This window comes from Meleagris gallopavo, chromosome 3 (assembly GCF_905368555.1).
Source record: "Meleagris gallopavo chromosome 3, MGAL_WU_HG_1.1, whole genome shotgun sequence".
Taxonomy (NCBI): domain Eukaryota; kingdom Metazoa; phylum Chordata; class Aves; order Galliformes; family Phasianidae; genus Meleagris; species Meleagris gallopavo.
In genome coordinates this window covers 51,894,777-51,921,620 of record NC_139406.1, presented here as the reverse complement: position 1 = coordinate 51,921,620, position 26,844 = coordinate 51,894,777, and the positions used below count along the sequence as shown (strand labels likewise).

Genomic DNA, 26,844 nt, shown 5'->3' with positions numbered 1-26,844 from the left:
CACCAGCAATCATCACTGGGTCCCCATTATCATTTCTGTTGTGCTTGTGTGTCTATACAGTTAATTTAGCACTTTCCTCATTACTTGTTGTTTATTTTATATTTACTAGATCGAACGCAAATGACTTAATGAAACAGATGTCCACACACTCTTACGTATGTCTGACAACTGCTGCAGAACTCAGAACAGTTGGGTTCCTCTGAATTACAGAGTCCAGTTCCCTTTTATGATGGGCAGCTCCATCGTAAAATGGCAAACCTAAACTTTTCTGTCTTGAATGAATGTCAGGATGCAGTTTTACATGTTTTTTTCATGTTCAGGTAGACTTAAAACACAGGACAGGTCTGTCAAACAATACATTTCTATCTTTCTCCATTGCATGGCAATACATAACATTGCCAGAAACTTCATTTATGTTAGCACAGTATTTTATTATAAACCATATTTTCAGAGGGGATGCATTATTTTCCGGACTTTACAAACCTTTATCATGACAGTTGATATAAAAGTATCAGGAAGAATGATGACGTAGTTTTGGTTTTCCAGTGATGTTCATTTTATGTCTTTGATGCTTGATTGCATTATCTTCAGAAGGATGTTTTATTCTAAACGAGGAAAAAAAAAAGAAAAAGAAACCCACATCTTAAAAGACAAGTGTGCAGGGAAAGGAAATACATGTATAATGTAGAAGCATTACTTTCAAATAAACCAAAATAACATATTGGGAGGACATAAACTAACAGTGACAGTATCTGTCATTGCAAAGAAGTACTGCACTTCAACAGGTCATCACACATCGGATATTAGGACCACATTCAAATTGCTCCCTGGAAGGCTATTCCTTTTCAATTAGCTTAGTGAATTTCTCCTGGCCCTTGTGAGTCCCTTTAATCTACGTCATTCTTGCTATTTCCAAGATTAAGACATTGATTGACATCCTCCAATCTACTTCTTACTGAATTTGACTACTTACTTTAAAAAGGGAAAATACTTACTTCTTCAAGAGTTAGGCTCTCCACTTTTTCTTTTTGTTTTCCTTCTCCTTTGCTGTATTTCTTTTTAAGGAACACCACAGTTGTGATAGTGACAATAAGCATAACAACAAATACTGTTATGGTTGAAGAAACAGCTATTATGGTATTTTCTTGAGTTGTGCCTTTCCTTTCACATTTTTCCCCCATGTACCACCAGTTATTCCCTGCTGGACATCTAGAAAGTAAAGGGACATGTGGTATCACTTAAAAACAAAGGTATAAAAAGGACTCCTTAAAATATTTAATCTCTGATGCTCTATTTCTATTTCCCAAACCATAATGAAGTTATCTTAAAACAGTTGTCTATTTTAATGTTGCCTTGGGTGGCCCACTCTCCTTACATATCTGGATATACTGTGCCTTTCTTCAGCTTTCCACTGTTTTCCAGGTTGTCCCTGCTCTGAAAGAAACGAAGGAAGCTATTGCCAGAAAACGTGAGCTCCAGCCTGATTGTTCTGACTGCTTCATGTTTGGCCGCAGCTGCTGCTACAAAATAGTCTTTTGCTACCAATACACAAGCCCTCTGGGTAATTCAAGTTCACTTGCCTGCTTGCTTTTCCTTTATGTTTACAGCACTTCAGTTGATAGAAAACTCACTTTCTGCTCCGCAAAACTGACACCTGTCCCAAAGGCCACTATCATGTAATAGTTGCTTCCACTATACTAATTGCCCTCATATCCTGATGCAAATTTGCCTTTTGACATGCTCAGCTTTTAAACAAAGCTCTTCTATCTTCATTCAGTCCGTTTAAAAAAGCTTTTATAGGAAGGAATTGAATAAAATCCATGGGGAGCTAGACCAGAAGCTTTATGCTGCTTTTATCCCATCAAGCCACATTTATCACCCTCCAAGAAACTTCACTGTCCTGACTCCTCTTGTATTCTTTGCCTTCTTAATTCTCACCTTATGCAGCAATTTGAACTCGCAAGATAAATGAAGTGGAAAGCACAGGGCAGACTCTCAAGGCATTACTGATCTGATCACACCAGAACCATTCTAGGACATACATAGCTGAAGATGCCTCCACCACATTGCATTTTTCATGCTCAGGAATTCTCTGTTAGTAGATTTGGTAAATTCTGAACAGACATTCTCATTGCCAGAAGGGGCTTGTTTTCAAATTTTAAGAACTTCTTTGAGCAGTCTCTGCCTTCCCCCAAAAGAAGGCTAGAGTATCATTCTAGAAATCTGGTTGTGCACTAAACACAACCTCCAAGCCCTGATTCCTTCACCTTATTCAGCATTACAATTAGCTCAAACAATTTATTGTGAATGATCTAACTGAAAAAATCATCTATGGGCAACACTTCTGAGTTCACATCTGCACCTATCTTTCAATACCCTTGTCATTCCTTATGTTATTGTTTTTATAGTTTCTGTCTAAATCATTTATTCGGAACTCTGTGTTTGGCCCTCAAAATGAATCCATTGGCAGTGCACTGCAAGGCTGTTTAGGGATTTAATGTGATCAAGCTTAAATAGATTTATGTATCACATCCTCCCTGGTTTTCCAATAGAAAGTCAGAGCGGAAACTGACTGCTGGTTACACACTTCTCCAGGATAGAAAGTAGGTCACATAAGTACTTGAGCTACAAATAGTCCAGAGATGTCAGAAAATAAATCTTTTCATAATTCCAAAATCAAGCATAACATTCAGCATGACTCTTTTATTTCCATCTTCTTGGAACAGCTTCTTGACATTTTCTGATATTTGTGACCTGTTTCTGATGTGCTGCACAAGCCCCTTTGCAGAATTGTTTTTTAAAAGGTTTCTAAATGGGGAGATAGAACACTCAGTGAGTCATACATGGCTCTCATTACTCTTGGCCTTTATACATTTACCTCTCAGCACTCCCCTAGTCTACCTGCCTTGGCACAGCTTCATAGCACATTATTACTATCTTCAGCCTCAGAGTTTGTTTGAGAGCTGGAACAATGCTAATCAGCCAGGTGGGCTGCATAAATGAATCAACAGAGGAATAAATTAAAGTTGTTATACATTTTCCTGCAGGGTAAACAGTCACTTTGGTCCTTAGCCTTCATCACTGGTTTCAAAGACAAGCGACTATACTTTGTTAATCCATGATCATGATTTGCACTACACTATGCTTCTATATAAGATTTTAAAACAAAGTTATCCTAAATACACTGCCTGGGAACTCTTAACGTATTTTCTTCTGATATCAGAATTTTGTTTCAACTACATTTGTATTTAACTATTTTGCTATAGAGACATCTGTGAAGATGCACAGCTCATTTTATCACATTGGACTAATGTATTACTGAAAATAGAAAGTATATTTATATATAATTTACAGGCAAGTTAGAGTACACCAAAATATTCAAGTGTTGCGGATAGGAATTTTTTTTTGCCCTAGCTGGTCTTATGTCACTTGCAGTAAGTGGCTGGAAATATTTGCCTCAATTAGTTATAGTCTCTTCCTTTTGTTAGAAACAAAGACTTATTCTACTAGAAGCTTTCATCACTCCAATTAAAATTGGATTTGAGAGTGAATAAATAAAGTTACCTGCACACTGCTTTTCTATCTACAATAATGCAGACACCATCATTTTCACAAGGGTTGTCTGGACAGGCTTCTGGTGTATCCATCTCTGGCTCTTCAGTCAGGGTCACAAGGGGTGTTGTGATGGGTGTTTTGGTAGCAGTAGGTCTATCTGTGGGTCTGGTGGTGATGGTGGGCTTGGTGGTGGCAGTGGGCCTGCTGGTGGCAATAGGCTCGCTGGTAGTGGTGGGCCTGGTGGTGGCAATGGGCCTGGTGGCAGTGGTGGTGGCAATGGGCCTGGTGGTAGTGGTGGTGGCAATGGGCCTTGTGGTAGTGGTGGTGGCAATGGGCCTGGTGGTAGTGGTGGTGGCAGTGGGCCTGGTGATAGTGGTGGTGGCAATGGGCCTGGTGGTAGTGGTGGTGGCAATAGAGGTAGGTCTGACAGTACTGACAGCAGAAGTATTTGCAGCAATGGTGGGTGACACACTTGGCTGAGCTGATACTAGATGTGATACATCTGCATGAGAAAAAACACAAGAAACAAGGCTTTTACTTTATCTTTTTTGATCTTAGATTCTAGTAAGTTCTAATAGTAAAGATCAGAGAATTTTTGAACTGTTTTACATTCCTCTGCTATAATGACTAGTCTTTTCTCTTACCTTTCAGGAACATTATGTATTTTGGAAGGGTGCTTGTAATTTAAAAAAAATTTAAACAGACAATTTTATTCAAAGTACTCTTTTCAAAGTAATTTGCACAGGAGTAGCATCATTTTATACACTTAAATTTTAACCTACCTATGAGATAATGGATTAAAAAAAGAATGTATCTACCCACACATCTATTTAAATACATAATTTGACTTTAGATATATGAGTAGTACCTGAATTGCTCATAATGTAAAGTACATAATGTGTATTTATATCTACAGAACTGGTGACTTACTGTGTGACACTATGTACTTTTCTGTATTATAAAGAATATTAGCTATCATCAATGTTTACATACCTTCCATTGTTAAAAGAATATAAACACCACCTTCTTTAATAAAGTCACGGCTTCTAAGTCTCTGATGAGTTAAGAACGCATTCGTTCCACGGCCTGGACCTCTCATGAATGTAGTTCCATTTGGGAAAGAAGCTGTTGATCCCACTTTATCTGGCCTATCCCAAAAATAATTTGGTGAGGAATCTGAAAAAAATGAACTGAATGTGAGTGTGGGACTACTCTAGATTTTTTTTCTGAATAGGGCTCCTTCATTCTCATCTAATTTTTGCTGCAATGTAATACTAAGCACTCTTTCTACAACCAAGACTGTGTTCCAACCTTGCCTGTCTCTGCTCATGGATATAATGGAGATGGAAATAAATTACCTGAAACTCAAGGAGTAGAAACAGTGCTGAACCTGCCTAAAATAGTCTTTTTTTTTTTTTTTTTTTTTTTTTGGTCTGAGATTCCACACTAATGAGACACAAGAAAAAGAAGATCTGTGTGGGTTGGTCCAAGGTACTGAGCATCTGCTGATAGAGATGGAAGGCAGAGAGTACCTGAACAACCCAATTGGTCACAGGTTGTTATTATCCCCTCCGTCAAACCCTGTCCTAAATCTCAGAGTTGAGCCTGACTATATTGAAATATGTGACTGGAAGAAGAAACTGCTTGTTCCAACACCTCGGCTGGTCAGAGAAAGATGTAGTTCCAAGGCTTATCTTGGGAATCTGGGGCTACAAGCAAAACATGAACAAGGGAGAAGGGTCTGAGCACAAACAGACTGCAAATCCGCAGCATCAGAGAAGGAAACAAGTTGAGTGCTGTGGCTGCAACTGCAGAGAGCACAGGGTAAATGCCAACTATCAATGGGGAAACTGACATAATCATCCTTCATATACAGAGGTAATCTTTCTAGATACCTACTTTTTTTTCATGTAGAAAATGTCATTAAAAAAATGAATGTATGAGAGCTGTTCTGAAAGTAATTGTTGGTGGTATGGTATTGGAGGTTGAACCTTCCCACCAATATTTCATTACATTTTGCTGCCATGTGAGAGACAGCAGCAGAGGGGCAGGCTGGCAGGATGGTGTCTGACATGAAAGTGCATATGAAGCAAGGTGTGGAACTGAATTCCTCCATGCAGAAAAAATTGCATCCATTGAATTCATTGATGCTTGATGAATGTTTATGGAGACCAAACAGTGGATGTGAGCACAGTGAAGTAGTGGTTGGTGCTTTTCAGCAGTGTTAACAGTGACATGTTGACAATCCATGTTTCAGATGGCCATGCATAGCTGTCATACCACAAAATGAAGAGCATCTCCCTCAGCTCATCCATGTAATCAGCAAATTATGACAGGGAACTGTGTACAGAGCTGAATGTCAGCTTCATTGTGTTGGAAACAATGGTGGCAATGTTGAAATATTGCCAAGGTTGCACCAAGTGGGTCCCACAAATGCTCACAAGGAACAGAAGAACACTGTATACTAGTTTGTCAGAACCTATTCAACCAATATAAGGCCGAAGGTGACTATTTCATGGATTGCATAGTTACCTGTGAGGGGATGTGTCACTACTATAAGTCAGAATCCACAGTCCATGGAGTGGCACTGACACGTGAATTCCCCATAAAAAAATGTTCAAGACGCAGCACTCAGCAGGTAAAGTGATAGGCACTGTCTTTTGGGATAGGAAGGGAGCAATCCTTCTGGATTTCCTTGAACCTGGACAAACCATCAGCTCTGATGGCTACATCACAACACTAAGCTGAAGGCTCGAACTTCCAGAGTCAGGACAGAGAAAAAGATGTATTTTCTCTTGCAGTACAATAATGTCAGGCCCCATTCCTGTTTGAAGATCATGGAGTACATTGCCAATCTTGGCTGAACTGTCCTACCACACCAACCCTATAGGTCAGATTTGGTACCTTCTGGCTTCAGCTCTTCAGGCTGATGAAAGATGGAGTGCATAAGGAACATTTTCCTAGCAATTATGTCGTCATAGCAGCTGCAAAACAGTGGGTCACCTCTACTGGAACAAATTTCTATGAGCCTGGCATGCAGGCTCTTTTTCATTGCTGGTGCATGGCTAATGGTGGTGACTATGTTGAAAAATAGTGTTTTGTAGCTGAGAATTTGCTCAATATCTAATAATGTTACTGTGCTCTTTGTATCTATTGTAGTTTCCACGGAAATAAATAGGAGGCACTACTTTTGGAGCAACCTATGTAAATCAAGTTTCTTTTTTTCAATATATCAAGAAATAGACATTTTAGTGCCTTTGTTCCTGCATTAATGTTATAGTCTGAAAGCCCACAAATTCAGTAGTGGAGGTGGTTTCTTTTGGCAAAATCCTTTGATGCAGAAAGTCATTTTGGCTTAAATTCAATCTTTATCAAATGGTGAATATGGGATTTTATTTTAATATTTCTTACTGAGATTCCTACCATTTCTCAGAGTTCTACCTTTACCTAAACTGCCTTCTTTCCCAGGTATTGTGGACAATTGCTCCTTATCTTGTCACACCTTGAACAAGAACAGATTATGTAACACAAATCAGTACTTTGTCCATCCGGTGATTTGCGCTGACACCACTGTTCATTTTGCAATGATTTTTTAATATCTGTATTTAATAGCTGCACTTTCAGCCGGTATCAACTGCTTAATTTAGGTTGTTGTTTTTTTGTTTTGTTTTGTTTTGTTTTGTTTGTTTGTTTGATTCAAGCCTTCTGGAAGGCTTTCATTCACATTAAAGCAGATATAAATGCATCCTCACAATCCTGTGGAAGAAATGCTAGGAGTGAATGATCCACCTGTTTCTCATGCATAATATTACCTTTGAAATCAAAGGTTCCAGTTTAACTTACTTATATATTCAAATCTTTCTTGTCTGATCAATTATACTGCTGCTGCAAGGAAATCATCCATTCTAGAAGTTACAAAAAAGCTGCCCTAGTTTATACAATGAGAAAATTTGACTCTTTTTCTTATGTTTGCTTTTGTTTGATTGTTTTTAAGCATACTAGATGGTACGTCTGCTTTTAACTAACCTGATAATTCCAGAGGGTCTGTTGTTACACTTCTTTGGTTTGACATCCGTTGACGAATATCAGCATGCTGGTCAAGCAGAATCATGGTAACTTGCTGCCATGGACAGGGCCACTGCAGCTGATCATCGTTTCCTCCAGAAATCAAGTGCAAATATATTGCTAAATTAAATGGGTTATCATCAGTACCATTTACATACAAGCCAACCTGAAAAGCGTATCCTTTGCTAGAGTAAAAGGGTGGACTGTATATTTTTCCTTCTGTCCCTGCAGGACTTGTGTTGAGGAGATCCGTGAAGTTTCTGATGTGCCAGACATGGTGAGGACATTGTGTTTCTGACAAGTTGATGTCATCAATAGAGAGACCTCCATTTGATAAGCCAGTTCCTCTCACACCTTGAAACACAACCCGGAATTTACTCGTGACATTCAAGGAGACGTGATGGAGCTGCCAGTAATTCACAGGTGAACCTGAAAACATTGGTAGGGATTTCTAAGTAAGCAGTACAATCAAACATTGTACACATCCACAGAATCTATTCCAATGAAAGAATTTCTGAGCTCCACCAGCACTGAAGTGATGGAACATTTCTCTTGTAGATGTTACTTTTCAGTGCGTGATCATATTTTTTCAGTTTAATTTTTCAACAGATTTGATACAGATAGAAGCTCTTTAATTAGAGTGAAAACAGTGTTAATGTTTCTAAGACTGCTTTTGCTTTTATGCTTTAAGGAGCACTACATTAAAATAGTTGAAAAGTTGTGATAATTAAATGCACAAAGGTGGCTGTCACCTGTGATATTATAAAAAAAAAAAACGTTGGCACCAAGTATCTATAACTGAATAACAACGTATCTGAAAGTGAAGAAAAAAAGAAAGAAAAGAAGAAAAGAAAAAAAAGATGCAGAGAATTCTGGGACCCTAGCACCGCAAGGTGCTAGCACTGCCGGAAATTTGCTTCCACAGAAGCACTATTCACCCATCAAATGACTGCTACTAAGTTAAAATTAAAGCCAGAGATTTGCAAGACCTACTACATGTGACAAAATCCCAGTGCAAGTCTGATGCCGCCTCTAGACATGCCTGACTAGTAAATCCCACTTGACTCCAAGAGCAGTTTGCACAAAAACAAAGAATTCTGCACAAAGGCCTTTTAAGACAAGTGAAAGTAGGACATTCTTTGTTAATAGTACATGCAGCAAAACAATTCTTTTAGTTGTCTGGCTTATGTTCCCCGGAATGGAAGGCCAGACTTTCAGCTGTATTTCTGGACTAGGCAGTGCCAATCCCAAGCACAGAATTCACTTTCCTAACTGTTCTAAAAACAGCACAATGGATTTCAGATAAGAATCTTAATTTCTCGCTGCTTTTCATTATTGTTGTTATAACTGAGAGGGGAAAAATAAATTCAGAAACAAGAACACCCCACTATCTTCTATTAAATTGACTTCTGCATTAACTAATGTCTGTTTGAACTGCGAACATAATACACAAGACTGGTATTTCTGACTCATGTTCAATGAGATGATGAAAGTATCGAAGTGAAGAAATAAGTGGAAAAAAGAAAAGGATAACAGTCATGAGTAGCAGTTGAGCTTTAAAGAGCAAAAAAAAAAAGATAAAAGAAGCAGACTTTATATCTATTGTGCAAAAGAACCTTCTCAGACTAATTCATTCAATGGACTGAATTATTTGTAGCTGTAATGGAGATCAACTAATAGTTAAATATTTGAGAATATAGTTTAATCTTAAGTGACTTCAGCAATTCTAGTTTAAGTCCATCAGCAGACCTCTGTTGCTCATTCTGTGGGCTCCCAAAGGCTCCATAGGCTCCCAAAGGCACAAAAACTGATTTTTTTCAAAGTACGATACAAATTGTGTCCTGCTGCCCATGTATTTCAGTTCAGCCACTGCAAACTTGCCTTAAAAATTAAGTTGAATTGTGTTTATCTTCTTTTTTTTTTTTTAATTGAAATTTTTGATATTCCAGGGTACTTTATTTTCCATTTCTTTATTACTTCATTCTTATTTATTTTAATTTATTCTAATGACCAACTTCATCTGTTGCTGTTGATGCCAGCAATTCTACAACACTTAAAATGACTGTTCATGGAATTTTACCTGTTTTGGTAAGAGAACTATCTTGATAATGCAAGAGTTTAATTTGTTGTAATTTAGTATATTATAGGAAAATGGCTGACTGAGGATTCATCAAGTATAGCACCACCAGCAGAAATTCAATTATTTTGTTAGAGAAGAAGATAAAGAATAAAACTAGGAGATTAGTCACTTTGCTACAGTATTTTCCCCCAGTACATTGAAAAGCATAATGAGTAGAGATTAAATCAAAATGCAGCTTTATTTATTCCATACCTTTTATCTCTTCAATTAGTCTCAAAGTACCATTTGGATGGGCATCAGAATACTCCCTGACCCAGACATAGAGCTGGTCACTTTCACTTCCACTATTATAGAAATAGAATTGCAAGCATTGGAAGCCTCTTTTGGGATATAGAATTCTGCTCTCCAGAATAGCTGTGCTTCCTTCTGCTACAGCACTTGTGTTGAAATGCATGAAATAGCCAGAATCTGTCAAAAGTAAATGAGAAGCAAGTGATAAAATATGTATTCTTAACATCATATTTAACAGTTCTAAAAGATACAGTCAAGTTAGGGTCACAGTAAACTAGATCCTATACAAATCTTCAGACTGAGGGCTGTTACCTGTCTGCATTCTTCAGAGGGAGAATTGCTGTTCTCCTTTGACATTTTTTCCTCTTTTGCTTGTCTCTAGCAATTTACATACAATGGGTGCTCTCTTGGAACTGTTCATGCAGTGCTGGTAATTCACGGTTGACATTCTCTTTGGAGGACTGGTGTAAGCTCCTGAACTCACAAGTTTCTTTGACAGCTTCATAAATAATTAGCTACATTCTCTTCAGCCCAGAGCAGAGGAGCTGAGGGGAGGCCTCATGGTGGCCTACAGTTCCTCACAAGGGGAGTGAAGAGGCAGCAGTGATTTGTGCTCTCAGGAAGGGCAGCTGGGGGTTAGGGAGAGGGTCTGAACCAGAGAGCAGTGGAAATGGAACAGGCTACCCAGGGCAGTGGGCACAGCCTCGAGCTGTCACAGTTTAGGGAGCACTTGGACAATGCTCTCAGACACAGCGTTTGAATTTGGGTGGTCCCGTGTGGAGCCAGAAGTTAGATTCGGTGATCTTTGTGGGTCCCTAACAACTCAGGATACCTTATGGTTCTATGATTCTCAACAAATTGTTCGGCTGAGCTCTGGTAATATATGAAATTTCTAAATGCCAGTCTTTTCTAAAGTATTACTGTGCAATTATTCAGAAAATCAGCACTATCTCTGAGGTGCCTGATATTTCTGATGCGTAGTTTAGAACATTTTGCATAATTCTCTTGTGAGGATGTGACATTAAGACTAGTGAAGATCAAAAGAGATAAGAACACTCAACCTTCTCAAATAAGCAGAAAACAGAATGTGTCACTTGGTTTTCCCAAGCATGCAGTTTTATATTGCTTAGTTCAAAAGTTAACTGCGGTTCTTCAACAAATAAACATTGAACAAGGCCAAGAGCAAAGTCAAATGACTTGCCTTTGCAGAAAATACTTCCCAAAGAGATAAGGAGAATGTTTTCCCATACCTTCGCATTCTCCCATGTTAGTGTGATCAGTATTTGGCCCAGCAGGAACGTGAGACAAATGTTGCCAATCACTGTTATCATCTGGACTTTGAATCATGCCACAAATATTTTCAAGTTCAAAACTGCATGTGTCCATGAAGCTTAAGGAGGAGGCTACAATATTAAAAAAAAAAAAGTTCTGAATCTCTGTTACAAAGCACATGTTTAATACAAAATATTCAAAGTCAAGAGCAGAGACACTAAGAAATGCAAACACAGAACAATCAGTGACATCAAACACCATCAACTTTTATATCTATAACATTCAGGAACTCAAAGCATTTGGCAGTTAACACTCACTAGTAAGACATCATCGGGGCAGCTCTGTGCACTTAACAAGCACAAGGAAGGAGGTCTCCAGCACAAGAAAGATGCAAAATGACTGGAGCGGGTCCAGAGGAGGCTACAAAGATGATCAGAGGGCTGGAGTACCTCTCCTATGAAGAAAAGAAGGGGGTTGGGCTTGCTTAATCTCGAGAAAAAAAGGCTCTGGGAAAACGTTATTGCAGCCAGAGCTTACAAGCAGGAGGAAAACCAAATTTTTACATGGTCTGATAGTGACAGGACAAGGGCAAATGGCTTTTAACTAAAAGTCAGGAGATCTACGTTAGATGTTGGAAAGAAATTCTATACTCAGAGGATGGTGAGACACTGATACAGCTGCCAGGAAAAGCTGTGGGTGCCCCATCCCTGGAGATGCTCAAGACCAGGTTGGACGGGGCTCTGGGCAGCTGAGCTGGTAGGGAACAGCCCTGCCCATTGCAAGGGGAATTAGAACCAAATAATCTTTAAGGTCCCTTCCAACATTATAAGGTCCCTTCTAATTATATTTTGTTTACAAAAGGAACACTGACACCAGCCCTGACCTACCAAACTTCACACAGCCAAAAGGCCTGAGGATTTCCCATTCATTCCTCTGCTTTCTTTAGGCTTACATCACGTATAGTTCACACATATTTAGAGCTTTTGAAAAAGTTTCACCAGACCATCTACTGGAGCACCAACTTTGAAATACAGCACAGCAGCAATTTGACTGCAGTATTTGCTCATTCTGCTTGATTTTCAAAATGCTGAATTGAAAACACATTTGGCAAAGATACATTTGAAACCAGTGGATATCTCACCTCATAAAAACTCTGAAGATCTGGTTTTCATATTAACAAGTCAGAAGTTAACAAAAGAAGTAATAAATCCAGGTTTATGCCTATTCTTAGATTTGTTTCCTGTTGTACTAGATCTGAGCTCTCTGCAACACCAACCATGACTTGAAAACAACTGTTAATAAAATGCTTTCTGATTATTGCTTCTAAACCTATGTATAAAATATTGAGACAGTTTTAAAAGTTTCATTGCACTAATAAAAAGAACCTTGAGTATCACAAAAATCAACCTCAGTAGCATGCTAAATGCTTCAGTGAGCCTAGCTCAGGGAAGTGTTGTATAATTCATACCTTTTAAGACATGATATTTGTATGATGTTGTAAAAAAACAAGAAAAGATTTTCACAGAAGTTGTTCTATTGATAGTTAGAGAAAATTAAAAAAAAAAAAAAGAATGTTAGCAAAAAAGTAAGGGAAAAAAGGGGATGATGAAAGAACTCTTTGCAATCAAAGCATAAAGCAAGATATGAAATCAGTTTGTCCAAACGGGAAAGCTGTTAAAAAGTGCTGGCATATAAAACTGAAGGACAAGAAGAGAGAAAAACAAGACCCAATAGCATACAATCTATTTCTTAGATTAAATAGTGAGACAGGAGTTGGGGGTTTTGAACTCCATCTGCACCAAATGCCAGGTAGTTTCTCACTGCTTAATGAAAAGCTAGTGGATGGCAGTATGAGGAGCATGACTGCTGAATCCTAACTTCCAGTGAATGAGGAAACTCATGGCCAGTTATATTAGAAAATATGCTGGAAAGGGAAAATATACTGCAATCTATATTTATTATATGGCCTGGAAAATAGTGCTGAAGAAGAAACCAGAGCAGAACTAAAGTAGCAGTCAGAAATTCTTATGCTGTTAGTTGCTTATTTTGGTTTGGGATTTTATTTTATTTTATTTTTTAAGTTTCCAATTTTAATCATCAATTCCTAACCCCACAGATTTTCAGCAGGAATTCACGTTAAAGCCTTTCTTAAGTTCTGCTCAGCAATAAAAACAGTTTTTTGATACATCTGTGAGGACATCTGCAACCCAAAGCATGTTTGTCATTCTTGGTCCTTCCTGTAACCTGAAAGGGTCATTCAGCAGCTGAGGGCTGGGACCTGTGAAGCACCTCTTCTCCCTGGTACAGGAGCCACTTGGGCAAACAGTGAATTATCTGACAACCACTTATGGCTCTGCAAATATGATACAGCCCCTGCTACGCCAAGAGACAGAGCAGGGAGTAGGGGAAATTCTGATTGCCCTGTGGTGGGAGTTTCATCACCTATTTCAGCATGAATGGGGTTTATTTTGCTGAGCAAACATGACTGTTGGGTAAGAATAAAGTCAAGAAGTATTTATATACTGCATGAGAATGATGGAAAGTATATAAGATAATGGAGATTAAGATTACCCTGTCTGCTGTTAAAGACATCCTTAGCTTTAAGCACTTACATAAGAGCTAATTGACTGTGTGTCAAATGCTGGAAGTTAAAGCTGCATGTGTGTTCATGTTAGACCCACGTGAAGATAAGTACCTTTATCAGAATCATATACTCATTAAAGACACTGTTTCAATAAACGGGTTTGATTGTTATTTAAAGTATACTTACAATGAGGTTTAAAATGTGATGTAAGATCTTACACTCTACTTGGTATACTGAGGCAGTGAAGTAAAAGTATCATCTGAGTGCCAGGACACATCTGATAGTCACAATTACATAATTATATTCCCCGGGGCCCCTGTTTTTATTCAACATTCTAGAATGAATTCCATATGAGCAAAGCAACTGTTTCAATCACTTTGCTAGTAGGCTGGGTTTGAAATGGAAACCAAAAATTTTAAAGGCTCGCATTTTCTTTATAACAGCATCCATCATTTGTTTGCATGAACAAGCTCTGTCTGACAGACTGTATGAGTGCAGAGCAGGTATGAGAGCCACAGCAAAGACACTCAGTTCTGTAGAGTAGCCACTGTGGAATAATGCAGGGGGAGAAACAAAAAGCTTGGTGTAGAAGCACACATTTTAAACAGCCACCCAAGGGATGAACAAAAATCATCTACTGAGCAAAGCTGATTTTTAACTAAAGGTCAAATAAAATTGCATAGAAAGCTCTGCTACACAGCAGTGTTTCTGCAGGAGGGCTATATTATTTCTAGCTGTACCATTTTTTCTGGTGTTTTTAACACAATTCGTTTCTCCAAATATATTCACATATATCTTTTTACTTGAGGCTGGATGATAAGATAAGAAGCAAAGAATGTAAAACAAATGGAGAAACTTACAGCAATTGTACAGCTGATTCAGTTTCTGGAGATCATAATCACTGAAATCCATCCTCTGTCCTATTACATCCATGAAGTACGGTATGTTTGTTACGATGGTTGGTTCAGTTCCATTCCTGAAAGCAGTTTTGCTGTAGTGCATCACAGATGTATAGTCATAGGGAACATTCAGAGAGTCTGATGTTTTATCATCGTATTTATTGAAATTATGCTCTCTACCTGAAAAGGAAAAGTAAAAGATTGTTTATTTTCAAAAAGACAACCAATCTTGGAGATACAGGCTTAAAGTAAAAGAGAATCTTTTAGAACCTTAAGTACTTTTTGGTAATCATTTTTGTGTAATTGTTCTATAAAGGTATTTTATTCCTAGCCTAAATTTATTTAGCTGCTTCTTTCAGCCATCAGAACATAACACGATGACTTCTGCTGCATTAAGTCCTTTTTCCTTTCTCCTATCAGAAATCTTTTCACCATGAATCTACTCATAAACTGTGATGGTCTTGTGATACCCCAAAGCGGACATACCATTTCAGTGCTGAAGTTAAGCACCTGCAGGAATGCCTTTTTATTTCTAATCCATATTCTCCGAATTTTCGATTGCTGGTCATTTCTAAGAAGTTTAAATTGGAGTTAGGTAAACATTCAAATTTTAATTTTATAGATATTTTGTGAAGAATCAGTGAAAGGCAGTATTAACTCTAAAGACAGGCAAAGTTATAAATGTTGTAAATGATGATTAGCCAAAATGCAGGAGCTATACTCCAGTCAGCGTAAAAAAGCTGCAGCAGTTTCAAGTGGCTAATGATAGCATAACTTGTTTTTAAGAAGTCAGCAAAGTATAATGGAAATCAAAGACTCTAAGTCATTTTCTGCAATATATACTTGTGTGTGCACCTGGCTACTGATCAGAACTAAATACGGATGCATAAGATTTAATTACTGTCTGGTGCTGAGTGTGTACCTGCACCAGGCCAGTACCATGTCTGGGCACACACTCTTGTTTTCAAACTGTGTAGGGACTATGGAGGATTACAGTATGCTGAAGAAGCAGACATCGATCCCAACTCTGAGGAACCTTCTGCCACAGTCAGGCTTGTGACAAATATGCCAGTGCTTGCACTTGGAAGCCATGTTGCCACAATAATAGCTTGTGTGATGGGGACACCAAAAGAGGTCTCTGGCCTGTGAGCCCTCTCTCAGGAGAAAGATCTTCCCTTCAGATTTTCTGCTGGCTTTGGTTGCACTGGGTTTTGTAGGGTGGGATTATTTTTAATTACTTTTACAGGCTCCCATAGTAATTAGTGAGTTTAGTGTATTCATTAAAACAAACCAAGTTACTCTTTTCTGTTGCTGGGCTGTGCAGTACTTAACACGACAGGAGTCAGATCTCCAGTTAAGCCTCTAGGAACTGCTGTGACATGAGTAATAATGACAAAGACAACAAACAAGGCTGTCCATCCCAAACAGATGCCACTTGATGTTTTGTTTATTGATATGGTGAACTTGAATTTATTTCAAGGTGAAGGAATCTTTGAGCGATGGGAGTATGTCTGAAAGAGATGTTCCCTACCCAAAACATGTCATACCAGAGCCCGAGTGAGAAATCAGGAGAGTGACTGACCGGTCTGAATCCTGTCCCAGATGATGGACACGTAGTCATCTCGATCAGACCGTGACTGCTCATGCCAGAAGCCCAGCGCATGAAGGAATTCGTGCTCAACTGTTGCAATCCTGTCACAGTTGGCTCCAATGGAGAGCTGCTGCAAGCCCTGCTTCCGGTTTCCCACTGAGGACCAGCAACTAATATGGAAATAAGATTGGCAGACAAATCTGTGAAGTACATGCCCCCGCCATGCCATGATAAATCCAGAATGAGCCTGTTCAACAGGCCTTTCTTTGAGCACTAGAGATACATTCTGCTATGAGTGTTTTTTCATTGATCCGCTCATTATTGGATCCTTTCCTCCCATATGAAACTCTGCTTCAATGAGTAAGCAGTTCTCCCACTCCAGATAGATTTTTTTTTAACGGGTTTTCTTTAGCAGAAAAAAAGTTGAACCATTTATGAAAAAAAAAAAAAAAAAAAAAAAAAAAGAAAAGATTATGGGCACATGATTTAAGACCTAAGATTTACTGCAAACTAACAAGTTGCTGCTCCTTGGCTAGATCACCATGGCTATCTGTGAGCATACTTTGGACGTGCCTTAGTGCCAGACAAACCATTGCCTTGCCACTTCTCATCTCAACCATCACAACCACCTCCCCATACTATTTTGGTCTTTTGCATTGGTGACAGCTTGTGACTGCTAGGTCAGGTCCACCCCTGGGGACTGTACTCTGAAAGTCTAGTACGTCTGAGAGGGCTTTTGTTTATCTCTTTTCTTTCCAGCTATTTGTGAGAGGTAGTTCTAGGGCAGTTGCTGCCTGCATACACTCACAAGGCAGTGCCGAACTGCAGCTATACTGGAAGATTTTATTAAAGAATAAAAAAATTCTGTGAGCTATCTGCACAAACCAATAAAATGGCACCCCATGTCCACAAACTAGCAAGCACATTTAAATTGATGTTTTACACAGCAAATAAATCAACACTTACCCAATGAAGTCCATAAAATTAATCAGGCACAAAATACTCCATAGGATTTGCAGTTCTATCACCCCAGAAATGTAAAAAGCAAGCATACCAGGCACGGTAGGACCCTGCAACTTATTAGTGAAGCATATTCCACAGGATTTCGCTTTCTAAAAAGTAGTACAAGCCTTAGCTATTGATTACTCATTAAAATTACAGCATGGGGCCTAGGAGGGAGCCATACAGCTTCCATAATTTCACTGGCTTCCCTTGAGCAAGGCCTCATATTGATTATGCTGCTTTTTCTGGCTGTACAAAAGTCTAAGAAGTCCATTATAGTTCTGGGAATACTTCATACCACAGCAGGTGCCTCTGGCTTCATGGCTGCTGTGTAGAGCACAGCAGGCTACAAGCACACCCTGGACACTTGGTAAAATCAATATTCAAACACCAGTGGGTTGGACTTCCCTTTGCCTTCATTCTGCCAATTGCCTATGACACCATCATTCTTCAACCGCAGAGGGAGTAAATGCACACTCTGTGTCACTCAGTGCTGAGAATAAAGCCATGTGAGTGGGACAAGGACAACTGGAGACACCACGTATTAATGATGTCTTTCTGTAGGGAGGGACAAAAATGGAAAAAAATCCCAGCTTCTTCCCATGTTATGTCTCTGTTGATTCAGTGCTTTCTGCTCTGTTTGTTGCTCCATCAGAGGTTAGAGTTGTGGGGAAGTATTTGTTCTCACTAATCTCACCAGTCTGCTTTTTGGAAGGCAGACCATAAGGAGACACACGCCATCAGTAGCAATGCTGTTCTCAAAGAGCCAGCAGTTTTTCCAGGCTTGTTTTTATACTCACATCCTGCTAGCAAATTACTGTTTATAGTATCACAGATCACCTTTTGCCTTATGCCACAGTGCCAAAGTGACCTCCTAGGAATGCTCCATGAAAACGTTGTTTCCCATCTGAAAATATATGATACAGGGTTGGTCCTCTCTGGTCTGCTAACTATTTGACTACCATGCCATGCCAGTTTTCCTGGTGAATGAGCCATGTCCTTCATGAGAAAGGTAGCAATGGCACTTTCCAGACTGCTAGATGAGCTTTGCAGTTATGTGCCACTTCTGATGCTCTTGTACTTCTGTCATTCACAAATGTTTCTCAGATATTTTGCTTATTGTAGGAACTGGAGGAAAGAAGAGGTCTTTAAACAGATTTTCAGTCTAACCCCTGCTGCAAATGTGTGGACTTGAGTTAGTTTCTACTTGCTTAGTGATATATGTATTTGTGAATATAGTAGAGTGGTAGCCAAGCCCTGGCATGTGTTAAATAAACTACAGGGACAGGGAGAGGGCTCTTTCCTTGGGGTTTGATAGCACTGTGTACATTCACCAGAGACTAGAAGGTTGTTTTTATACAGGGCAGCCAACAAACTGATAGCTGATTTCCTTTGTGACTAACTTTGAGTTCAAAAAGATAATTCAGACAATTTTGGCCTACTAGTCAGAAGGTTTTTTCGTTTTTTGAAATAAAGTTCCCTCATCATCTTCTGTATGTTTCAGAAATGCAAATCAAATCAGAAATGCAAAGACAATTTGACTTTTTGTTGGTGCCATAAAATGTTATGAATACAGTTGGGGCTGCCAGGAACTTTGCACTTCTGTGTGCACTATGCCCTCTGGACTGAGTTCTCCTGCAGCTTCTGGAGTTCTAGCTAATAAGGAGAAATCCAGAAACAGAAGAGTGGAAATGGGCTGCTTTATGCATTTTTCACCTTGAGTTTTCCATTTGGTTCACAGACACTAGGAAAATGCATTACTTTCTATGTCTCCACTTACACATCTTTTAGGGTTGAGTTCAATGTCAGGTACACAGCACAAAGAGTAGAAAATACAGAGTCAGAGAATGAAGAGCTTTTGAAACAATTATCTAATATAAATATCTCAGAACAAGCTAAAAGGAATAGGAAGCATTTCTATTAGCAGACAATCTTTTCCCATTTATGAATGCATTTTCTCATATCAGGTAATCATTTTCTGAAGGTAAATTTCCTCACCATGCTATCGAGATTTCCCTGGTCTCCTTTTCTAACAGGAGAGAAATGGGACAGTGTGGTGTGCAGAACATATCTGTTCTGTTACACTGTTTTGATAAAGACTGTCTTAGAAAGGGAAGCAGCTGGTGCAATTTTGATTTTTTTCTTAGAACATTATTTTGTGAAAACTAAGGTGAAATAGCATAACTACTAATAGAAACAGATAAAAAGAAATCTCAGTGTAATGTCTCAGTCTAGGCAACACTGAAAAATAATCTGGCTGCTTATGTGACATTGTTTAAATGCAGTTCAATTTGTTACAGTGAAGCAAATGCAGTGTCCCACAGTTAAACCTATCACATTTCCAATGGGATTTTTTTTTTCCTAAAACCTAAGGTATGCTTACTATGATTACATGAAAGTGACATTCCATAAGCCAAAGATCAGTCAAGAAATTAAAGGGCTTGTTTCAGATCTTCTCCTCTTCAAGGATCTGATTACTTATTACATTTAGAAACAAGTATGAGTGAGAAATTGTTAATTACTACTATGTAATACTTGCTTTGGAAAATACTACATTTTCTAGATAAAAAACAAAAACAAAAAACAGACAACAACAACAAAAAAAACAGAAAAACAGAAAATGGACACAAAGAAAACCAGAGAATTGCAGTCAGATAGATGAGTTTTAGGGAGAATGTTGGACATGAATACAGTCTGTAGCCAAAAAAAGATGAGAATTATTTTATACTTCTCCTCTTACCCACTTCCTTTGAACACAGATATGTAATTCTCCTCTCCTTCCCAAGGTTTGAAGTCAATACAGGTTTTGAGTCGGTACTGTTCAAAAGCCTTGAGGATGACTCCCTTCGCATTAACTTCTGCAGTGTAAACAGTGTTTTTGTCAGTGTTGAGCCACTAGGTTTGTACTGTTACCTGTACAGAGCAAGTCCAAAGGGTCCATACCTTAAGGGTGGGTCTTGCTCCAGCAATCTTTAATCAAAATAAACAAACTTTTTGCTGGATTAAGACCTATGTAGGGGCCTAGAAACCATCAAATTATGCTCTTGTGACATTTTATCTTCCCCTGGTTCTGTTTCTGTGTAATTTTTCTGTAATATATATGTTTAAACACAACATGGTGAGTATATAATACACAATATACGGTTCTTCATTTTGTAATTTTTTTCCACTTACTTCACTGAGATTTTCCTGAACATGAATTAAGTAAACAGTGAATGATGACATCAGATATCACCTAGGGCTAACTGTAGGCTACACATCTCTCACAGAAACTCTCTGGGATTTGAACATACTAACTATATGTCTAGCTTATCTACTCTGAGCAATTTATGTGGTTTCAATTCTTTACTATCTTAGATCCTAGCCTAAACTGGGGATGAGTAATTTTTTTTCATGTCATAGACCAGAAAAATGACCTCACACTGTGAGGGCATAGTCTCAGAACCACAGAATCACAGAATAGCCCGGGTGGAAGGGACCTCAAGGACCATGAATCTCCAACCCCCCTGCCACAGGCAGGGCCACCAACCTTCCCATTTAATACTAGACCAGGCTGCCCAGGGCCCCATCCAACTTGGCCTTGAACACCTCCAGGGACGGGGCATCCACAGCCTCTCTGGGCAGCCTGTTCCAGCACCTCACCACTCTCATAGTAAAGAACTTCCCCGACACCCACCCTAAATCTTCCCTCCCTCCCACAGTCTCCTCATATGCAGTGAAAACCACGACTGTGAGAAAGAATCTCTGTGCTATGAGGGTGACAGAGCAGTAGAACAGGGTGCCCAGAGAGGTGTGATGTCTCCTTCTCTGGAGATATTCACAGCCTGCCTGGACCCGCTCCTGTGCAATGTACTGTAGTGAATCTGCTTTACTAGAGGGTTGGACTAGATGATTTCCAGAACTCCCTTCCAACTCTACAATTTTGTGATTCTGAGAACTTGAATTCCCTCTTTCACCACTCCCCTCTGACATGCAAAGCCACAGCTGGTTGTACCTGAAAGGATGGAGAGCAGCCCGACCCCACAACAGGGCACTCAGCAGTGTGCCACTGCAAACTGCATTACAACCCAGAATGTCAGTTTGCCTACAGTGCTCTAGGTGGTGTAAACAGCCAAGTAAGCTGCCTGGTTTTAATAAGATCATCAGTGTCATTTTATTTCTTCATCTTACTACAGTTTCATGTCTTGGACATATGCTTTTCAAAGCAAACCAATCTGCTGGGTCACTACCATGTCAGGTTAAGAGCATCCAGATAGGAGGTGGGACCCCAAGGTGGGACCAAGACCACAATGAGATATCCTGCTAGTGCATACTCAGATCAAATCCTGTTGGGGGAAATGGCCTGCTCTAGACTAACAGCATGGCAGAAGGAAGAGGAAAGGATGACACAGATCTTTACTGATCCTTAATCAACATTTCAATCAAGGTGACATACAGACATTGACAAGGACAAATACTGTACCCAGGCTATCATCAAGGACATAGGGGACGACATGGGGCCAGCGATATTCGTCACCAATGATGGAGTTTCGTTCTTGCATCTGAGAAAGAAAGTAAAACTATGCAGTTTTCTGTAAAAACTGATCTGGGGTCAAAGACTAAGATACTGCTAATGTTACGTTTCTTATGAGTTCATATAAGAAAGGTAAGAAATCAAAGAAAGATATGAAGATCACAGAAAGGCCTATGGCTTGGGTTTGTAGTGAAACACATTTCTAGCCGTCTCCCATTTCTGCAGCATTTTCTCCATACAGATTTTGATGCATATTCGAGGACAGCTTCAGCTACTGGAAAGCATGAAGTTCCAAAGTCCTGAGATGTGCACAAACATCAATAATTCTGATTTTTCATAATGCAAAGGCTTGCTCCTATGCCATTAACAAATGCTTTCCTTGCTTCCATTGACATGCCCAAGCATAAGCAGTTCACCAAAAAGGAAAAGAGAAACCATACTGACTTTCAGGGGCACAAGACAATTTCTTGGGCTTCTACTACATATCTTTGAGATGTAACTGGCTATGTGAATACTTTTTATTCTTATTGATTGAACAGGCATAGGGGACAGATGTTTTAAATGTGGTTATACTCACAGGTCTAATTTTCCATTGGTTTTGGTTTATCTATTTACACAATGAAAGTTTTGCAGCACTGGTCCATAAAGTTAATTGGCTCCTAATTTACATGCATATTCTGCAGATAAATTAAGGATGTTTTACATAACCCTGTCTGGATGTGATTTGTGCTGCTGAATATGCTAAAAGTACAAATATAAGACCCACTGCAAAGAAAACAAGATGCTAATGATATTGATCTACTGACTAAACTGACCTTATTCTGGATAATGTTTCTGTAAATGCACCCGAGTCCTTCATTGCTTATGACATTTTGTAGAAACGTATCTCCAAACATTTTCAGTTTATCGTAACATAAACAGCATTTATTGTTAGTCTGAGCAGGATGCATCAGTCATATTTCACACCACTAATACTTTACATTGTATGAGTCAGTGACACAGTTCTGGTTTTATATTTTATATTCAAACTCACCCCATCAAGTTTGATGTCTCCCTCAAAAAGGCCCAGTCCTAGAGCTAAAGAGAAGAGGAAATTAACATGCAGTTATTATATTGATCTACAGCTACCAACAGGAAAAAGAGAAACTGAATTAAAAGAAAAAACCTTCATTGATGTCAAAGATGTCTTGATCAATTCCTCCATCTATGTCTACTTCTGAAAAATAAAAAGACAAGTGAGGTAGGACATGAGCTCTTGCTGTTATCTTTATGATGTGTGAAAATTAATGCAATAACAATAACAGTAATTATAAATCTGTGTCTGTCCTAGCAATGTTTATGAGCAGCTGTTTTTGTTGACTGCTTCCTATGCATACAAATTGATCTCTAAACAGAACTCACCAGTAGTTTCCAGAGCAGGCTGGGGAGAAGAAAGAAAAAGATATATTATTAGAAAGGCACTCAATGAAATGCAGCTAGCATTATTCTCTCTACAGTACTAGAGATGCATTTATGCTCAAATAACAGTATTTATCACATTGCTTGTATTGGACTGATTGGACCCACTGTCTTCTCATTTAACTACAAATACTCATTTGCTTGTGTATAGGGCTGCTGAATCACAGCCTGAACCTCTGATTGATCACCTGAGGCGAGCAATGAGTCAACCACGGCACACAGGTGAAGGCAATTCACCTGTGCTGCAGGAAGGGGTGGAGCCTGGCTCCACCTCTCCTAGGCCCATTTAAGAGCTGACTGCCAATGGGGAAGGATCTCCTCTGGAGATCTGCTCCAACTGGAGTCTATTATGCTGAACCCAGGATAGGGTGAGTGTCCTTGTTTCCTACTCTAGTATAATAATTACATCAGCTAAACTCCTGGATATATTTATATCATCTGTATATTTGTTGATTGTACAACTTGTTTCAGCTTTTTGCCCACTCCATGCCAGGCTGCCCAACATGCAAGTCAACCAGTACTGCTCCTGTAAAATTTTCACAACCTAGTACTTCTATGAAAACAAATATTGCTACTAGTAAAATACTGTACAGAACCTATGGAAGGCATGCCTAACTTTCAATTGTAAAGCAGTATTTGGGGAACAAATCCCCTGTAAATCCATAGTGTCAATAGTCTTGTCTTATGTTCTAAAGTTTTATTGCCTTTATGTCCTTTATTACATTACCTTCCTTTATCACAAGGTATCCACAAAACAGTTTCCAGTCCATGTACTCAAAACTTGAAATGAAAATGGAGCTTGTAAAACAAGCTGAAATTACTCAGTATGTAATACATGTCTTCAAGAATTTATTTGGTTTTTAATTTCTACTCTTCCACCAGTATTTTGTTAATGTGAGAGGAAAAAAAAAAAATCAGAATTAAAGCTTCCAATATTAAAAAGTTAAAATCAGATTTTCTCTTCTATTAAAGAATGCTAATGGAGCAGTGAGGTGCTGGCACAGCTGCCCAGAGAAGCTGTAGTGCCCCATCCCTGGAGATGCTCAAGGCCAGGTCGGATGAAGACCTGGGCAGCTGAGCTGGGGGGCAGCCCTACACATGGCAGGGGGGTTGGAGCTAGATGAGTGTTAAGGTCCCTTCCAACACAATATATTCTATGTATCTATCTATCTATGTATGTATCTAATACTCTATGATTCTATGATTCTATGCTGAACAGCCTTAGCCATTAATGGAGGGCAAACATTTTTATAGTTTCAGTAATTATGAATTTCTACGTTCTCATATCTAATCAGAAAACATAACTATGCTAAAGGTAAAAATTGGCTAGCTCATGAAAAATGCTCCTTTATCTGCATTCAGAGCTCATAAACAGAAATCAGTGTAGCTAAGCACAGCAGTATCTAATGTGTTTAAAACAAAGTATAAATCCATTACTAAAGAAAAGCAATCAATTGAAATCCAGGCTGGTCCTGGAACTGAAAATTGTCATTGAATGTTTTACATAGAAGGAATTCTTTTCATCATTCCTTCTTACTTATTTTGGAACAAAATTAGGCCTTTAGTCATGTGAATCTCAGTAGTAAATTATTCCATTACTAAAGAAGTATCTGTGTATTACTTGTTCAAGTAGCAACAGCTTCAGTCTTAGCACCAGTCTGACAGCTGAGACCCATTTGTTGAATTTCTAGCCTCTGAAAATTTTGCAAACAACTAAGATTTACATTTCACAGGCACATAAAGGGGAAGTACACCTATGAGTTATTCCAATGAGGAAACTGATTTAATCTAACCAAAGCTACTTATATACATCTACACCAAATGTTTTTTTTTTTCCTGAAACACTTATAATATTAGTGCCTAACTTTGGCAGACAACATGACTCGTGAATTAAGTTACACTGGAGGTTGGTCAAACCATGGCTTGCCGGCACGTTTAATTGACTTATAATTCACGTACTCCTCAAATAGGCAGGAAAAGCATTTCATCTATTCCAGTTGTAAAAATTAGGTATTAGTGGTAATCGGTGGAGAAATAAATGAGTTATTGCATACAACATTAATCTGTCTCTAAGATAGGTATAGAACAATCACAACATCCTGGCATTTCTAAAAGATGACAGACCTCACTGAGCTTCTATTCAAAGATGTGATGAATCACCCACTAAAAACTTTCCGGTCTCACCACAGACATAGTCTGGAGTATGGTCAACCAGTTTGGATGAGAACCCCTAACTTACTGGTGTTTCCTTCAGACTACATAACTCTTGATAGTAGCATCAGAAATATGAAAAGATCTTCCTGGCCACAATGAACATGGAAATCAACTTAGTAGCCCTGCTGTGCTGAAGACACCCCCTCTCACACAGGAGCTAGTTACTGGGAGTCAGCTTGAGGAGAGATAACTTGTAGATGTTGGTAGCTGTCTGCACCACTAGTTACATGCTTTACAAATGCCTGTAGAGGAATCTAAACAAAGCTGAGGATTGAGTCTCCAAAAGTTTCAGAACAGGGGAAGAGGGACTTGTGATGGACAGAGGAAATAGGAATGGAGTACAGGACTTGGGGGATACAGGAGAGCAATAGGAAAGTTGGGGGCTTGGGTCTGAGCTTCTAACTTAGAGAGGTGATGTACTGTATGAGCTGTGTATGAATGTATGAGAGGGACAGACTACGACTGCTGCGGTAAGATTTTGCACCTGGATTCCCAGAATCAGACAGCTAAATTGTGTTAATTAAAATAGGTAAGATTGTTTCACTTGAAGTAATACCTTACTCTGTAAGTTACCCCAAAGCCATTATGAACTTAAAAGAGAAGTGAGCATAAACAACTCACTGGTTTTTGTTCTCCAAATTAATTATACTGTATATCACTCAAATATCTGGCCTCAACAATGAATTATCATAAGAGCAGCAAAATATTACATTTCTGTAGAAAAGACGCGAAGTACAAAATCTCAAAATCTGCTGTTATTTTTTAGTAATAGTTTAGCTGGACTGGATGTACAGAAAACCACCATTTAAAAAGTACACCCAGTGGCTAAAAAGATATCGGTTTCAATGTAAAATACATCAAGTTATAGCAAATAAATAAATTCCATTCAGAATGGAATAGCAAAATACTTTTTAATATTTATCTTGGTTCTAACTCTGCATTTACAACTCTGGTAATATTACTTTGAATATTAGTGAAATTCTGCTTAGACAAGGAACATAAGGTATGCTCTTCCAATGCATACCCAAGCCTATTAAGAGCAGCGGCTCAAGGAAAACAGAAATCTTTGTTTCTTCTCCACACAGAAGAAACAGAATTCTAATTTTGGAACAATCATATACTTAAGTCTTTTCCTCCCAAACTCTTATCAATCTGTATTGCTTATTTGAGTACACAAAGAAAATGCACTATTTGCTTTCTTACCTGATTCCAGACCACCTGAAGAAGACAACTTAGGAGCACAAGCACAGAAAGCCAGTCCATGTTTTTATCCAGTCAGCAAACAGCTGAACTGATAGAATTGAGACCAACTTGGTATTT

The 26,844-nt window shown here is 38.8% G+C and overlaps 1 protein-coding gene across 1 annotated transcript; it reads right to left on the bottom strand.

Moving 5' to 3' along the window:
* Positions 1-410: 410 nt before the first annotated feature.
* MEP1B (meprin A subunit beta) lies at positions 411-26,844 on the bottom strand. Its single transcript, XM_085220968.1, has 15 exons — positions 26,728-26,844; positions 23,254-23,272; positions 23,018-23,068; positions 22,886-22,929; positions 21,802-21,880; positions 20,080-20,197; positions 16,329-16,507; positions 14,708-14,926; positions 11,242-11,394; positions 9,953-10,168; positions 7,582-8,049; positions 4,549-4,731; positions 3,565-4,057; positions 996-1,209; positions 411-605 (listed from the first exon to the last, which is right to left on the bottom strand). The coding sequence occupies exons 1-15, from the start codon at positions 26,785-26,787 to the stop codon at positions 588-590; spliced, it is 2,514 nt and encodes an 837-aa protein (XP_085077094.1). The 5' UTR covers positions 26,788-26,844; the 3' UTR covers positions 411-587.

Coding starts and splice junctions, on each gene's coding strand:
- MEP1B (XM_085220968.1), bottom strand. CDS start 26,787: ATGGACTGGCTTTCTGTGCTTGTGCTCCTAAGTTGTCTTCTTCAGGTG. Junction 4,058..4,548: donor TATTCTTTTAACAATGGAAG/GTATGTAAACAT, acceptor TTTCTCATGCAG/ATGTATCACATCTAGTATCA. Junction 1,210..3,564: donor GATAGAAAAGCAGTGTGCAG/GTAACTTTATTT, acceptor TTTACTTTCTAG/ATGTCCAGCAGGGAATAACT.